General features: G+C 41.6%; 1 protein-coding gene across 1 annotated transcript; it reads left to right on the top strand.

The window, feature by feature from the left end:
- The first annotated feature begins 4,192 nt into the window (after positions 1 to 4,192).
- Positions 4,193 to 12,485, top strand: LOC125876617 (uncharacterized). The gene is made up of 4 exons (XM_049557837.1): positions 4,193 to 4,312; positions 5,289 to 5,353; positions 5,945 to 7,043; positions 12,292 to 12,485. The coding sequence occupies exons 3-4, from the start codon at positions 5,948 to 5,950 to the stop codon at positions 12,330 to 12,332; spliced, it is 1,137 nt and encodes a 378-aa protein (XP_049413794.1). The 5' UTR covers positions 4,193 to 4,312; positions 5,289 to 5,353; positions 5,945 to 5,947; the 3' UTR covers positions 12,333 to 12,485.
- Positions 12,486 to 16,137: the final 3,652 nt, after the last annotated feature.

Genomic DNA, 16,137 nt, shown 5'->3' with positions numbered 1-16,137 from the left:
AGAGGAGCTACGCTCCAAGGCTGTTCATGATCTAGCTCAAATATCAGATCCGCCTACACCTCCTACACCTCCTGCACAAATAGTGGAGCAGGTACCACCAGCCTAGGTTCCTCCTCCCTAGTTACTTAATAGATTAAAGGCCAAGGGAATGCGGATGATTTTGGAAGAGAAGCACTTATCTATTGATTGAGTGGTAGACAGGTACCCAGAGGTGTGGAACATCATAAAGTTCCACAAGTTAGAGATATTAATGAAGCCGCGAGGCTCATACATTCCAACTTGGGTCCGAGAGTTCTATGTTGAGTACGGGAAGCTGGTTCCCATAGGAAAGAAAAAGGACAGTGCATTCAAACTTCTGGACTATGCGGTAGTGCGGGGGAGAAAGGTGAAGTGTAGCAACATCGACATCAATGAGGTGCTTGGCTGTATGAAGAATATATACCACTACATGACTGATCGGATAAAGAAGAAGACCCTTTATGACTTGAAGGCTTGGTGGGCACCGTTGATTTCCGACATCACACCACTGTAGATTAAGGAAAAAACTCCAATATAGAAGAAAGATTTGAATGTGGCTGCAAGATATTGGTTCAGATTCATCAGCAGTACTCTGATGCCCTCACAGAATGAGTCAATACCCAGGCATCCAAAAGCTTCATTGGTGGGATATATCTTTGATAGGAGTGATCTTAATCTGGGTTTGATCATCGAACAGGAGAAGGCCATGAGGGCCAAACAGAGTCAGACCTCTCTCTCATACCCTATCTTTATTATTAAGCTGTGCAGGCAGGCCTGTGTCCCTTTGATTGAAAATACGGATGTGGAAGTGACTCCTACTTCCTTTACTGACATCCGGCCGACAGAGGGCGAGTACATGAGGGATGAGGCTGATCAAAGGAGAGTTGCACCGCCGGATACGTCCCTTGTAGTCGATGATGAGATGTTGCCGACAGAGCCAATACTTCCCCATCATGCCATTGAGCCTATAGGTACCCCTGGCACCTCTACTTACGTACCTTCTGGACCTACTTCTACTCCCCATCCTACTACTACTGTTGTTGCTTTTGTTTCTCGACCCCTATTACCCAGGCCATATTATACAAGATGGGCCATTTTACTAAGTTTATGGATGTACATGCCTCCCGGGTAGATGAGAGAGCACAAAGAGCTGATAGATGCCCACAGATTTGCATGGGATGCCCTTACTATAAGGGTTGAGGCTTGTGAGCAGATACGGGGTGTGTCTGATGATGTGACGGCCTTGAAGACTAATATTTTTGGGCTGAGAAAGGATGTGGATGAGCTGAAATCCATGGACCTATCTATGAAGTTGGCTACGGTGGAGATCTCCAGGTTTATGGTTGCGTATGGATCGGTTGGGTTCGGGTTTAATGTTGATCGGTTTGACTTATTGGTTATCAGTTTGTAGAGATGCTAAACCGTTATAGAACCATTAAGATATTGACTTATTGGTTATTAGTTTTTGAGTTATTGATCGTTATCTGTTGAACCGTGAAGATTTGACAAAAAAAACATTGAAAATCACTTTAAAATAAGGTGACAAACCAAATGAACCATGCACATGAGTTCACAAGTTACATCTTTCTCAAAAGCAAACACTTTTACATTGTAGAATAACTAAGAGTTTGGGACAACCAAAAATAAAAGTAGGAAACTGAACTCTAAGTCAAGGATTTTATATACAAAATGGTATAAATATAATAATTTATTTTATTATTGGGTTATCGTTTAACCCATTAAGAAAAAACCTAAAACTATTAAGAACTGATTATCCGTTAACAAAAAAAAACCAAACCGTTATCAAAACCGCTAAACCAATAACCCATACTTCGATTGTGGGCTCCGGTGGAGCCAAGGATGATGTTACACCGGGCACTGATGCCCAAGCTCATGGAGTCACCGATATGTAGAGTTCACCCTAGGCTTAGCCTGGAAGGAGTATTTTTGACTGCCTTTCTAGTTTTATCTTGTTTATTTCTCTATTTATGTGCATTTGAGGACAAATGCTAGACTAGTTTGGTGGGGTGAGGTATTTCCATACCTACCTCTTTTGGGATATTTTGTGGATATTTGTTGATTTGTTTTGTGAATGTTGGACAGGATCTTCTGTTGATATATATATTGATTTTTAGTCCATTTTTTAATATGAATGTGGTTTTGACCCATTTTTAAAATTTTCCACATCGTAATGTGTGTGAATGTGGCTATTCTGTTGCAATTTCAAGTGTTGGTTATGATTAATACCGATGACTTGAATAGTGATCTTGTTTGAACAACATGTGTGTGCAAATCCGATGAGGCAAATTGAGTTGCATAAATCATATGTGAACTTATAGCATCTCATTGTGACTGTGTTAGCTGTTGAATGGAACTCTTGTGATGATAGTTACACGCTCGTGAAAATGGTAAAGTCTTATTTGATGATTGTGTTGAATGTCGTGTGTGGTGATGTTGTCTTAAAATGCATGCTTGATAATACCTAGAACTTGCCCCGTTGGTCCAATTAACTAGTGTGAGCGAATGATAGAGATGATCTTAGGCAATTTGTAGAGAATGAGCCATTGTTGCAATTATACATCTTTGTGACCACCTTGTGATAGTTTGAACCTAGCTTGGCACCATTTGGACCTATCCTTTTCTTTGGATGAACGTTGAACAAAAACGAACCCTTTCTTTCCCACCTCAAATCTTCATGAAACATTGGTTATTTTGAATAGCCAACTTAGGCCAAAAGCCTAAGTTGGGTGTGTGGTAAAAAGGGAGGAAAATCAAGAAGTTTGAGAAATTAACCCTTGAAAGATCTATTGAAAAATATGGAACCCCTCCATGTAAAAATGAAGAAGAGAGAAATGAAGAAAGAAAAATATTAAAAAAGAAAAGAATGGTTGAAATAAAGTGTGTGCAATGAGCAAGTATAATGGGGTATCTAATGAGGTTTGATTAAAAGAAAAGGGTGTGAATTTTGAGAATCAAAAGTGTGATAGAAAAGGTGAAAGAATGAAATGCACACCATGCTCCATGAAGGTACTAGTCACTAAGCCTAAATGACCATACCCTAACCCTCAGCCTCGATATAAAGCTTGAAAGACCTTCGAGATCTTGATTGAGTTTAACATCGTGCTGATTGGAAATAAAGGCAAGCCTATGGGGAAAAATCTTGCATGTGTCCAGCCTTGAGAGAGTGAGAGTTGTTTGTGATTCCTACATTTTGAAAATTTGATGATCTTTGTGTGAAGATGAAACCGTTTTTGTTGTAAGTGCGCAATGAGCGTAGTAGCCCCTTCGGTCCCATCGCGTCAGCCTTTTCCTAGTGCACGAATGTGTTAGTGCTTTATCATTGGGTCAATAATGCTAATCCATCTTTTTGTGCTACTCCTAGGGCAGGAAGAAGATAAGAAAATGCGAAGGCCGGAGGAGATTCCTCCCCCATTGACGACTCACGGTGATGCGGTACGAAGAACAAGAACTTCTGAACTTTCAAGAATAATTTCTACCAGGTGATGTTAAAGAGGAATTCATAAATAAGTTTAAGAATCTGACCCACTTACAAAATAGGCCTAAGCCTATGCCAATGGACTCATGGCATCTATGCACTGAGTTGTCAAATGACGCACGTTAAGCGCCCGGTTCAACCAACTGTTCGTCTTGGTGCCTTTGTGAAACGACCCCAAAAATGCCCGAAAATGTGCTTCGAAAACACCTAAAATTGTCATTTCCATATATCTCAAAATCCGTGCATCATTTCGGAAATTCAACTTCATATTCTTATTCAGGGGTCAAATTGAGTGGGAAATGAGTCTAACCCGAATTTTAGAACAACCGTATCAAAATTCGAGAATCGCAAAAAATGCAATTTTGAGGGTCAAATTTAAAGGGGCATATCTCTCCGCACACAAGGAACTGGAAGGAGCTCAAACTATCAAAATTAAAGCTCTGTGAGTTAGCTTTCCAACGCAATTTGTTTCACCTCATTCCGAGTTAGGATGAAGGAGTTATGACCATTTTCGTAAAACCTGTCCGGCAGAAAATGCAAATTCCAGTAGCCGAAAACTCTGTTCACCCGCCTCAATTTTTTTTCTAAGTGTTGGGACGTTTTTTTTATAAAAAGGGGACATATCCATACTTAGTCATTTAACTTCAAAACATCCAAAAACTCTCTCTAAACCCTCTCCAAAAATTCCACCAAGATCATCAACCAAATTCAAGGATCCCAAGCTTTAATTCCGGATTCAAGATTCAATCTCAAACAATTCTCCATTCCAATCTTCATCAAGAATTCTCCAAAGTTGAGGTATGTGGGTTGATTGTGGAAACCTTCCTTTCCACAAGTCCAACCATTTATCCTCTATTTTACTTCAAGTTTATGGGTCCTTATGATCATTTATGAACTCTTGAATTATGGAATTATTACTACACATCCTATTATGGTCTATTTTTGTATATTATCATGAAATGGAATGATTATATGATGTTTATGGTTTTCATGCCTCCATGATCAAATTATGAAGGTTGTTATATATGTATATATATATGTATGTTGTTGGTGGGCTGTTTTATATGGATTTTGAAATTGGTTGGACTTAGTACTCTTGAAACACATGATTTTATTTACATGAACAAGTAGCCCACCATATGTTTGATAAAATGCCATTTATAGAATTCTTATGAAATGGAAGGTCCAATGTACGTCCTATGAGTCGGATGATTATATAAGTATTGAAATGATGATGAAATGGATACATGTATATGATTTTCTCTATATAGTGTGTGAGTCGACCAAGCCTAGCTCGGGGGGTTGTAGGCCCGGGTAACCGTATCAAGGGGTTGGTACCTTGGTTGCCTAGTACGGGGGGTAGTAGGCCCGTATAACCGTATCGAGGGGTTTGTACCTTGGTTGCCTAGTACGGGGGGTAGTAGGCCCGTATAACCATATCGAGGGGTTTGTACCTTGGTCCCTAGCTCGGGGGGTGGTAGGCCCGGGTAACCACATTGAGGGGTTTGTACCTCTTTCGCCTCTCCAAGGGGGTGGTAGGCCTTGGAAATACTATATTGATGGTCACTCACTACACATATACTATGCCCTACTAAATATGATTTTTATATAAGCATCATTATACATATCATCTCATTAATATGCTATCTATCGGGTACGATTATGCATTTTGCCTATGATGTCCATCCCTTGTTGCATTGCATTGCATCCCATATACTTAGTACATTCAAACGTACTAACGCATACTCTATGCCTACATGATGTCACCATGTAGGGACCGGAGCACCGCTTGACCCTCGTCCTCCGCGTGGCTAATACGATTTTCTATCAAGGTTATTGGTGAGTCCTCCATTCCGGGGACGTTGCTTATGATCTTTTGCTATGTATAAGACTTTTCCTTTTAGTTATGTTTTGACTATGAGGGTGAGCCCAGTTGTTTGTCTTGGCCCCCGCTAAAGTACCTATGTTTAGAGGTGGTGTTGGACAAGTTGTGTATTATGTTTGAGCTTGATTCATCTATGGTATTTATGTATCATTTCTTCTTTTTTTTTTTTTGCTCCCTTAGTCCCGATTTCCCCCTTGATTATGCTTATCGCTTATGGTCATTTTAATTGCTTCCGCGACCAATGATGTGTAAGATACGCTATGAGGCTTGTTTGGGGTTCCTTCGGGTTCCCCATTCGCCGGTCACGTCTAGGCCCTAGGCTTGGGTCGTGACAAACTTGGTATCAGAGCACTAGGTTGATAGATCCTCGGAGTCCAACACACCGCGTTGATTAGAGTCCGATTCATGGTTGTGTTGTGCACCACAATTATGAGTAGGAGGCTATGAGACGTTTTAGGAAATGTTTCACTTCTTCATGTTCTAAGTCGTGCGGTAGAGTTGAATTAAGTTCTTTTTTCCCTAACGGTTGTTCTTTGCTATGCTAGATCATGCCTAATACAAGAGGAAGACGAGCCCGCGCACCCGAGGAACAACCGACCAATGGGGATCTTCGGGATGCCCTTACTTTATTTGCACAAGCTATGGCTAATCAAGCCAACCACGGGGCCCAAACCCCTCAGGCTCCTACCCCGGCATCTCGGGTGAGAGACTTCGTGCGGATGAATCCCCCGGAATTCTATGGGTCTAAGTTAAATGAAGACCCTCAAGAGTTCATTGATGAAGTCCTCAAGATATTAGCTATCATGGGCGTGAAGTCAGAAGATAAGGCGGAGTTGGCGGCCTACCAACTAAAAGGGGTGGCCCAAATATGGTACAACCAATGGAAGGAAGAGAAGGGGGTAAACTATGTGGTGCATTGGGAAGAGTTCAAAACGGCTTTCCTTAATCGATTCTTTCCTCTTGAGCTTAGGGAAGCCAAATTGGTGGAGTTCATGAATTTAAAACAAGGGTCTATGAGTGTGAGGGAGTATGCCCTCAAGTTTAACCAACTTTCAAGGTATGCTCCACACTTGGTTGCCGACTCACGGTCTAGAATGAACAAATTCGTGATGGGTGTGTCCGACCTAGTGAGTGAAGAATGCCGGTCCGCAATGTTGATTAGTGACATGGACTTGTCCCGCTTGATGGTCTATGCCGAACAAATGGAGGAGGAGAAGTTGAGGAAGAGGAGGGGTCATGAGGCCAAGAGGGCCCGTTTTGAGGGCAAGTTCCAAAGTAGAACGGGAGGCCGGTTTCATCAAGGTCAAGGGTCTTCTCATGCGCTCCATAAGGGGTTTGCCAATGATGTTCCAAGGGCCCAAGGTGTTAGGGGTATGGGTCCTATTGATGTATGTCCGAAGTGTGGTAAGGGCCATGGTGGCCCGTGCTTGAGAAATACCGGTGCTTGCTATAGTTGTGGGGAAATGGGGCACAAGGCAATGGATTGTCCTCGAAATCGCAACAAGGGTAAGGAGGTCCGTCCACAAGGTGCCAATGCGGTTCCTTTGGGGAGAGGGGGCCGACAAGATGGTGCCCCAAGGCACAATCGATTTTATGCTTTGCATGGGAGGCAAGGGGTCGATGAAGTCCCCGACGTCGTTACCGGTATGTTGAAAATCTTTGACTTTGATGTATATGCATTAATTGATCCGGGTGCCTCTCTTTCTTTTGTCACCCCCTTTGTTGCCAAAAAGTTTCATGTTGAGCCCGACTTGTTGCATGAGTCATATAAGGTGTCTACTCCTATTGGTGCATATATGGTTGCTAGGAAGGTCTATAGAAATTGTCCTATTTGCATCTTGCATAAAATATTGCCTTGTGATCTTGTTGAGTTGAACATGGTCGATTTTGATGTTGTTCTTGGGATGGATTGGTTGCATGCATACTATGCTTCCATTGATTGTAGAACCCGTAGGGTCAAGTTCCAATTCCCAAGTGAACCCATTCTTGAGTGGGAGAGCCAAAATGTGGTAGTCAAGGGTAGGTTCATCTCTTGCATTAAAGCCCGTAAGTTGATCTCTAAGGGGTGTCTCTATCACCTTGTGAGGGTTAGGGATGTGGAGTCCAAAACCCTTCCTATAGAGTCGGTTCCGATCGTAAATGAATTCCTTGATGTCTTTCCTAATGACCTTCCCGGTGTTCCTCCCGAAAGGGAAATAGATTTTGGCATAGACCTCCTCCCCGATACTCAACCCATTTCTATCCCCCCTTATCGTATGGCCCCGGCGGAGTTAAAGGAGTTGAAGGAACAATTGAGGGACTTGTTGGAGAAGGGTTTTATTAGGCCTAGCCAATCACCATGGGGTGCACCGGTGTTGTTTGTGAAGAAGAAAGATGGGTCCCTTAGGATGTGTATTGATTACCGGCAACTCAATAGGGTCACCATCAAGAATAAATATCCTCTTCCTAGGATTGATGACTTGTTCGACCAATTGCAAGGGGCTAGCGACTTCTCTAAGATTGATCTTCGGTCCGGGTATCATCAAGTGAAGGTGAGGGAGTGTGACATTCCCAAGACAGCCTTCCGGACTAGGTATGGGCATTATGAATTTGTGGTCATGTCCTTTGGGTTGACCAATGAACCGGCTATCTTCATGGACCTAATGAATAGGATCTTTAAACCCCACCTTGATTCCTTTGTTGTGGTCTTCATTGGTGATATTTTAATCTATTCGCATAGCGAGGAAGAACATATGGGTCACTTGAGGGTTGTGTTGCAAAGATTGAGAGAGGAGAAGTTGTATGCCAAGTATGAAAAGTGTGAATTTTGGTTGAGGGAGGTTGCCTTCCTAGGTCATGTGGTGTCGGGGTATGGTATTAAGGTAGATCCTAAGAAGACCGATGTGATTAGAAATTGGCCTAGGCCATTGACCCCGTCGGATATTAGGAGCTTCTTGGGCTTAGCGGGTTACTATCGGAGATTTGTGAATGGGTTTTCTTCTATTGCTTCTTCCATGACTAAGTTGACACAAAAGAAGGCTAAGTTTGAGTGGATCGACGAGTGTGAAAGGAGTTTTCAAACCTTGAAAGATAAACTTGTGTCCGCTCCTATATTGTCACTACCGGATGGGCTTGAGGGATTCGTCGTTTATTGTGATGCTTCCAGAGTTGGCTTGGGTTGTGTCCTAATGCAAAATGGTAAGGTGATAGCCTATGCTTCTAGACAACTTAAAGTGCATGAAAAGAACTATCCTACGCATGACCTTGAATTAGCCGCGGTGGTGTTTGCTTTAAAGATTTGGCGTCATTACTTGTATGGGGTACATGTTGATGTGTTCACCGATCATAAGAGCCTCCAATATGTCTTCACCCAAAAAGACCTCAACTTGAGACAAAGAAGGTGGCTAGAATTTCTTAAAGATTATGATATGAGTGTGCATCATCATCCCGGTAAAGCTAATGTGGTGGCGGATGCTTTGAGTAGGGTGTCTATGGGTAGCCTAGCTCATGTTGATATTGGTGATAGGGAAATGGCTAGGGAGGTGCATCGGTTGGCTAGGTTGGGGGTTAGGTTGGAAGAAATTAGTAATGGTGGTGTGGTCGTTGTTGATGGTGCTAGGTCTTCCTTGGTTGATGAGGTGATAGCAAAACAAGATCTTGACTCTTCCTTGTTAGAATTGAAGGCCTTGGTGAAAGAGGGTAAGGTGGAAGTTTTCTCCCAAGGGGGAGATGGTGCCCTTAGGTACCAAGGTAGGTTGTGTGTGCCTTGTGTTGATGGTTTGAGGGAGAAAATTCTTGAGGAGGCTCATAATTCTTCCTACTCCATTCACCCCGGTTCCACCAAAATGTATAGAGATTTGAGGGATGTGTATTGGTGGGGAGGCATGAAGAAGGACATTGCCAAATTCGTCTCCGGTTGTCATAGTTGTCAACAAGTCAAGGCCGAACATCAAAGGCCGGGTGGTCTAACCCAAGACATAGAGATTCCTACTTGGAAGTGGGAAGAAATTAATATGGATTTTGTAGTTGGTTTACCCAAGACTAGAAAAGGTTTTGATTCTATTTGGGTGGTGGTTGATAGGATGACAAAATCGGCTCATTTTCTACCGGTAAAGACAACATATGGGGCGGAAGATTATGCAAGGTTATATATTCATGACTTGGTAAGGTTGCATGGGATTCCTCTATCCATCATATCGGACCGTGGTACTCAATTTACTTCACACTTTTGGAAGTCCTTTCAAAGGGGTCTAGGTACGAGAGTTAAGCTTACTACGGCCTTTCACCCGCAAACGGATGGACAAGCCGAAAGGACTATCCAAACACTTGAGGATATGCTTAGGGCTTGTGTATTGGAGCTTAAGGGTAGTTGGGATGATCATCTTCCATTGATTGAGTTTGCCTATAACAATAGCTATCATTCTAGCATCGGTATGGCTCCTTTTGAGGCTCTCTATGGGAGGCGTTGTAGATCACCGGTTGGGTGGTTTGAGGTTGGTGAGGTGGCCTTGTTAGGACCAGATCTAGTTATGGAGGCTCTTGAGAAGGTTAGGATGATTAGAGAAAGGTTGAAGACGGCCCAAAGTCGCCAAAAGTCCTATGCCGATGTGAGCAGAAGGGCTCTTGAATTCCAAGTTGGTGATTGGGTCTATTTGAAGGTGTCACCCATGAAGGGTGTGGTTCGTTTTGGTAAGAAGGGCAAGTTGAGCCCAAGATACGTGGGTCCTGATAAGGTGATGAGGAGAATTGGCAAGGTAGCTTATGAGTTGGAATTGCCTAGCGAAATGGATTTGGTTCATCCGGTATTTCATGTGTCTATGTTGAGGAAGTGTGTGGGTGATCCGAATGCCATTGTGCCTCGTGATGTTGTGGGTGTTGTTGAAGATAATTTGACCTATGAAGAGGTTCCGGTCCAGATTTTAGATAGACAAGTGAAGAGGTTGAGAAACAAAGATGTGGCTTCCGTTAAGGTCCTTTGGAGAAATCAACAAGTTGAAAGTGCTACTTGGGAGGCCGAAGCGGACATGCAAAGGCGATATCCTTATCTTTTCCACTTCACTCAAGCTTAAGGTATTGATCTAAACCTTTTATAAAATCTCAGGTCTTAAGTTCAGCCACCATGTCATTGCATACATTCATGTTTAAGTTAACAAGTTCATTATGGTTTTACAACTATGTTGAAGTTTTTGAAATGAGGCGTAAGTGCATTGTTGCATCCCTATGTGGGCTGAATTTGCCATGTTTGTGTTTCTCATGTACGTTTCTTTGACATTCGGGGACGAATGTTCCCAAGGGGGAGATATTGAAACGACCCCAAAAATGCCCGAAAATGTGCTTCGAAAACACCTAAAATTGTCATTTCCATATATCTCAAAATTCGTGCATCATTTCGGAAATTCAACTTCATATTCTTATTCAGGGGGTCAAATTGAGTGGGAAATGAGTCTAACCCGAATTTTAGAACAACAGTATCAAAATTCGAAAATCGCAAAAAATGCGATTTTGAGGGTCAACTTTAAAGGGGCATATCTCTCAGCACACAAGGAACTGGAAGGAGCTCAAACTATCAAAATTAAAGCTCTGTGAGTTAGCTTTCCAACGCAATTTGTTTCACCTCATTCCGAGTTAGGATGAAGGAGTTATGACCATTTTCGTAAAACCTGTCCGGCAGAAAATGCAAATTCCAGTAGCCGAAAACACTGTTCACCCGCCTCAATTTTTTTTCTAAGTGTTGGGACGTTTTTTTATAAAAAGGGGACATATCCATACTTAGTCATTTAACTTCAAAACATCCAAAAACTCTCTCTAAACCCTCTCCAAAAATTCCACCAAGATCATCAACCAAATTCAAGGATCCCAAGCTTTAATTCCGGATTCAAGATTCAATCTCAAGCAATTCTCCATTCCAATCTTCATCAAGAATTCTCCAAAGTTGAGGTATGTGGGTTGATTGTGGAAACCTTCCTTTCCACAAGTCCAACCATTTATCCTCTATTTTACTTCAAGTTTATGGGTCCTTATGATCATTTATGAACTCTTGAATTATGGAATTATTACTACACATCCTATTATGGTCTATTTTTGTATATTATCATGAAATGGAATGATTATATGATGTTTATGGTTTTCATGCCTCCATGATCAAATTATGAAGGTTGTTATATATGTATATATATATGTATGTTGTTGGTGGGCTGTTTTATATGGATTTTGAAATTGGTTGGACTTAGTACTCTTGAAACACATGATTTTATTTACATGAACAAGTAGCCCACCATATGTTTGATAAAATGCCATTTATAGAATTCTTATGAAATGGAAGGTCCAATGTACGTCCTATGAGTCGGATGATTATATAAGTATTGAAATGATGATGAAATGGATACATGTATATGATTTTCTCTATATAGTGTGTGAGTCGACCAAGCCTAGCTCGGGGGGTTGTAGGCCCGGGTAACCGTATCAAGGGGTTGGTACCTTGGTTGCCTAGTACGGGGGGTAGTAGGCCCGTATAACCGTATCGAGGGGTTTGTACCTTGGTTGCCTAGTACGGGGGGTAGTAGGCCCGTATAACCATATCGAGGGGTTTGTACCTTGGTCCCTAGCTCGGGGGGTGGTAGGCCCGGGTAACCACATTGAGGGGTTTGTACCTCTTTCGCCTCTCCAAGGGGGTGGTAGGCCTTGGAAATACTATATTGATGGTCACTCACTACACATATACTATGCCCTACTAAATATGATTTTTATATAAGCATCATTATACATATCATCTCATTAATATGCTATCTATCGGGTACGATTATGCATTTTGCCTATGATGTCCATCCCTTGTTGCATTGCATTGCATCCCATATACTTAGTACATTCAAACGTACTAACGCATACTCTATGCCTACATGATGTCACCATGTAGGGACCGGAGCACCGCTTGACCCTCGTCCTCCGCGTGGCTAATACGATTTTCTATCAAGGTTATTGGTGAGTCCTCCATTCCGGGGACGTTGCTTATGATCTTTTGCTATGTATAAGACTTTTCCTTTTAGTTATGTTTTGACTATGAGGGTGAGCCCAGTTGTTTGTCTTGGCCCCCGCTAAAGTACCTATGTTTAGAGGTGGTGTTGGACAAGTTGTGTATTATGTTTGAGCTTGATTCATCTATGGTATTTATGTATCATTTCTTTTTTTTTTCTTTTTCTTGCTCCCTTAGTCACGATTTCCCCCTTGATTATGCTTATCGCTTATGGTCATTTTAATTGCTTCCGCGACCAATGATGTGTAAGATACGCTATGAGGCTTGTTTTGGGTTCCTTCGGGTTCCCCATTCGCCGGTCACTTCTAGGCCCTAGGCTTGGGTCGTGACACTTTGCTACTGATGTGACCGTTTCTCATCATTAATCCGGTTCACCTTATCCTTCGCCCCAGAGATTATTCCTACTGACTTGAATGAAGAGAAAGTAGAGGTGTTGATATCGGGATTGAAGCAATTCAAAAGGGATATATGATGGACAATTGCTGCCATTATTGGTATTCCAACGAAGATTGAATCCACCTATGCAAGACGTTATGAATAAGGATATCATTAAGTTGTTAGATGCTGGAGTTGTATATCCTATTGCTGATAGTAGTTGGGTGTAATATGTGTTAAATAAGAGAGGAATCAGTATGGTTCCCAATGCAAAGAATGAGCTTGTTCCAATGAGGCTGGTGACTAGTTAGAAGTTTGTATGGACTACCGTTAGTTCAATGTGTGGACTTAGAAAGATCACTTCCCAATGTCGTTCATAGATTGAATGTTAGATCGTCTTGCTGGAAAGGGTTGGTACTATATTCTAGATGGTTATTCGGGCTACAATCAGATCTCCATATCTCTAGAAGACCAACACAAAACCACTTTCACTTGTCCTTATGGGACTTTTGCTTTAAAGCAAATTCCATTCAGGTTGTGTAATGCGCCAACAACGTTTCAGCGTTGCATGATGTCAATATTTCTGATATGGTGGATGATATTGAGGTTTTTATGGATGATTTCGCAGTAGTTGGTGACTCGGTTGATGATTGCTTAGTACATTTAGGTAAAGTGCTGAAACGGTGTGAAGAGTGAAATACTGTGCACAATTTGGAGAAGTGTAACTTCATGGTGAATGAGGGTATAGTTCTGGGCCATAGAATTTTGCAGCAAGGAATCAAAGTTTAAAGACCAAAAGTTCAAGTGATAAAAAAGCAACAACTATCCATCTCTGTAAAAAGGTGTTAAAAGTTTTCTAGGGCATGTAGGTTTTTATAGGATATTCATAAAGGATTTCTCAAAAATTCCAAACCCATTGAGCAAACTACTCAAAAAGGAGTCGAAGTTTGAGTTTGATGATGCTTGTCTGAGAGAATTTGAAGGGGTGAAAGAGAAGTTGCCTTCCGCACCAATCATTATTTCAGCAGATTAGGGACAACCGTTTGAAGTTGTGTGTGATGAAAGTGGGGTGGCACTTGGAGTAGAATTTGGGTAGAGGCGAGAGAAGATTATTCATCCTATATACTATGAGAGCAAACTTTGAATGTTGCTCAAAAGAACTATACAGTTACTGAACAAGAATTACTTGTTGTAGTCTTCACATTTGAGAATTTTAGATCCTACTTGCATGGCACTAAAGTCATTATGCATACTGATTATTCGTCATTGAGGTACCTTATGGCAAAGAAGGATACAAAACCAAGACTAATTAGATGGGTATTGTTGTTGCAGGAATTTGATTTTGAAGTCAAAGATAGGAACGGGACAGAAATTAGAAGAAGAGGAAATGATGAAGTTAGATGATGGAGTTGAGATAAATAATGTGTTCCCCGATGAACATGTATTGGATGCTTCTTTTAATCTTATACCTTGTTTCGCAGATTTTGCCAAGTATTTTGCAAGTGAGTTGGTGACTACGGATCTTTTGTTCCACCAAAGGAGAAAATACATGTCAAATGTGAAGAATTTTTCCTTGGAAGAGCCTTGTTTCTTATAAGTGTTGATGGGATTTTTCTCCGTTGTGTTCCCAAGGGTGAGATGATGAGTATATTAGAGGCTTGTCATTCTTCTCTTGTTGGTGGACATCATAGTGGTATCCGGACCGCCCATAAAATCTTGTAGTGTGGGTATTACATGCCTACTATTCACTAAGGAGCTCATGATTTTGCCAAGTCTTTTAATCATTGTCAAAGAGAAGGAGGTATTTCAAGGAAGCAAGAACTCCCAATGAATCCTATATTGGTGATTGAGTTGTTTGATGTTTGGGGTCTTGACTTCATAGGTCTATTTATAAGTTTGAATAAATGAAGTACATACTCATAGCGGTTGACTATGTGTCTAAATGGGTTAAAGCTATTGCACTTTTAAATAATGAAGGGAAGAGTGTCACCGTGTTTCTGAAAAGGAGTATTTTCTTTAGATTTGGTACACCAAGGGTGATAATTAGAGATGGAGATTCTCACTTCTGTAATAAGTTATTCAAGGCGTTTCTTGAGAAGTATGGCGTTCCTCACAACATAGCAATCCCTTATCATTAGCAGTCTTGTGGGCAAGTTGAAGTATCAAATAGAGAGATTAAACAGATCCTTGCAAAGACTGTGATTGTGACCAAAACTGATTGGTCAAGAAGGCTTGACGATGCTCTATGAGCCCATCACACTACATTCATGACTCCCATAGGTATGTCCCCCAACTAACTTCTATTTGGGAAGTCTTGTCATTTTCTTGTGGAGTTAGAGCACAAAGCGATTTTGGCACTCATGAAGCTGAATTTGAATTGGGATGCCGCATCAAGTAAAAGATTGAATGAGATTAATGAGCTCAATGAGTTTCACCTAAAAGCATATGAAAGTTCAGCCTTGTATAAGGAAAGGATGGAAAAGTAGCATTATCAAAAGATTGAAAAGTGTGAGTTTGTTCCCTGAGATTTGGTACTATTTTTCAATTTAAGGCTGCTCTTGTTTCCTGGCTAGCTCAAGTCCAAATAAATTGGGCCATTCAAAGTGGTACAACTATTTTCTCACGGAGCGATTGAACCAGAGAACAATAAAGGAACAAGGTTCAAGGTGAATAGTCAAAGGATCAAAATCTACATGGGGAAATCGGAAGAAGTCAAAGAGATTATAGAAGAATAGGATGTTGATGAAGTCTGAGTAATCAAGGGGTCTGTGTTACGACTCGGAAAACTAGTAGGTGAAACTAGATCCTTATATGAGAGTTTTTGAGTTTGATGTGGGGTTTAGAAGTGTAAACTGGTTTCCCAAACTTAGGTTGAGGGGTTTAGGGGTTAAATGTCAAGGTATGGCCCCCCAAGGACCAACCAAGGTTCCTTGAGGGGGACCCTAAGCCTAACCCCCAAGACCCCCAAACCTGCCAAAACTCCCAAAAAGAGGGCCACCTATGGATGGCACCTATAGCCAGTAGGTGGACCCATGCCCTGTAGGTGGGGGTCGTGGGTAAGTACCTCAAAATTAGGCTCAAGTCCACCCACCTACCTACCTGCAAGATGGTGTGTAGACCCACCTACGGTCTGTAAGTCATGGGCGTAGGTGGGGGGCCGTGTTGCTGTCCAATCTTGGCCAAGGGAGGGGCAATTTAGGAAATTCCTTTTAAGGTTAGTTTGAAGTGAGGTTTTTTTATATTGATTATTTAAACCTAAATAAGTACCTTTAAGCTAATAACCAACCATTTACTTCATAAATCACAACTACCCAAGTCCATAACTAACTTTACCCAAAGTCTTCTCCCAAAAAC

Source organism: Solanum stenotomum, chromosome 9 (genome assembly GCF_019186545.1).
Source record: "Solanum stenotomum isolate F172 chromosome 9, ASM1918654v1, whole genome shotgun sequence".
In the NCBI taxonomy this organism is placed as follows: domain Eukaryota; kingdom Viridiplantae; phylum Streptophyta; class Magnoliopsida; order Solanales; family Solanaceae; genus Solanum; species Solanum stenotomum.
Note: the sequence above shows the minus strand (reverse complement) of the source record. Positions and strands in the feature narration are given on the sequence as shown.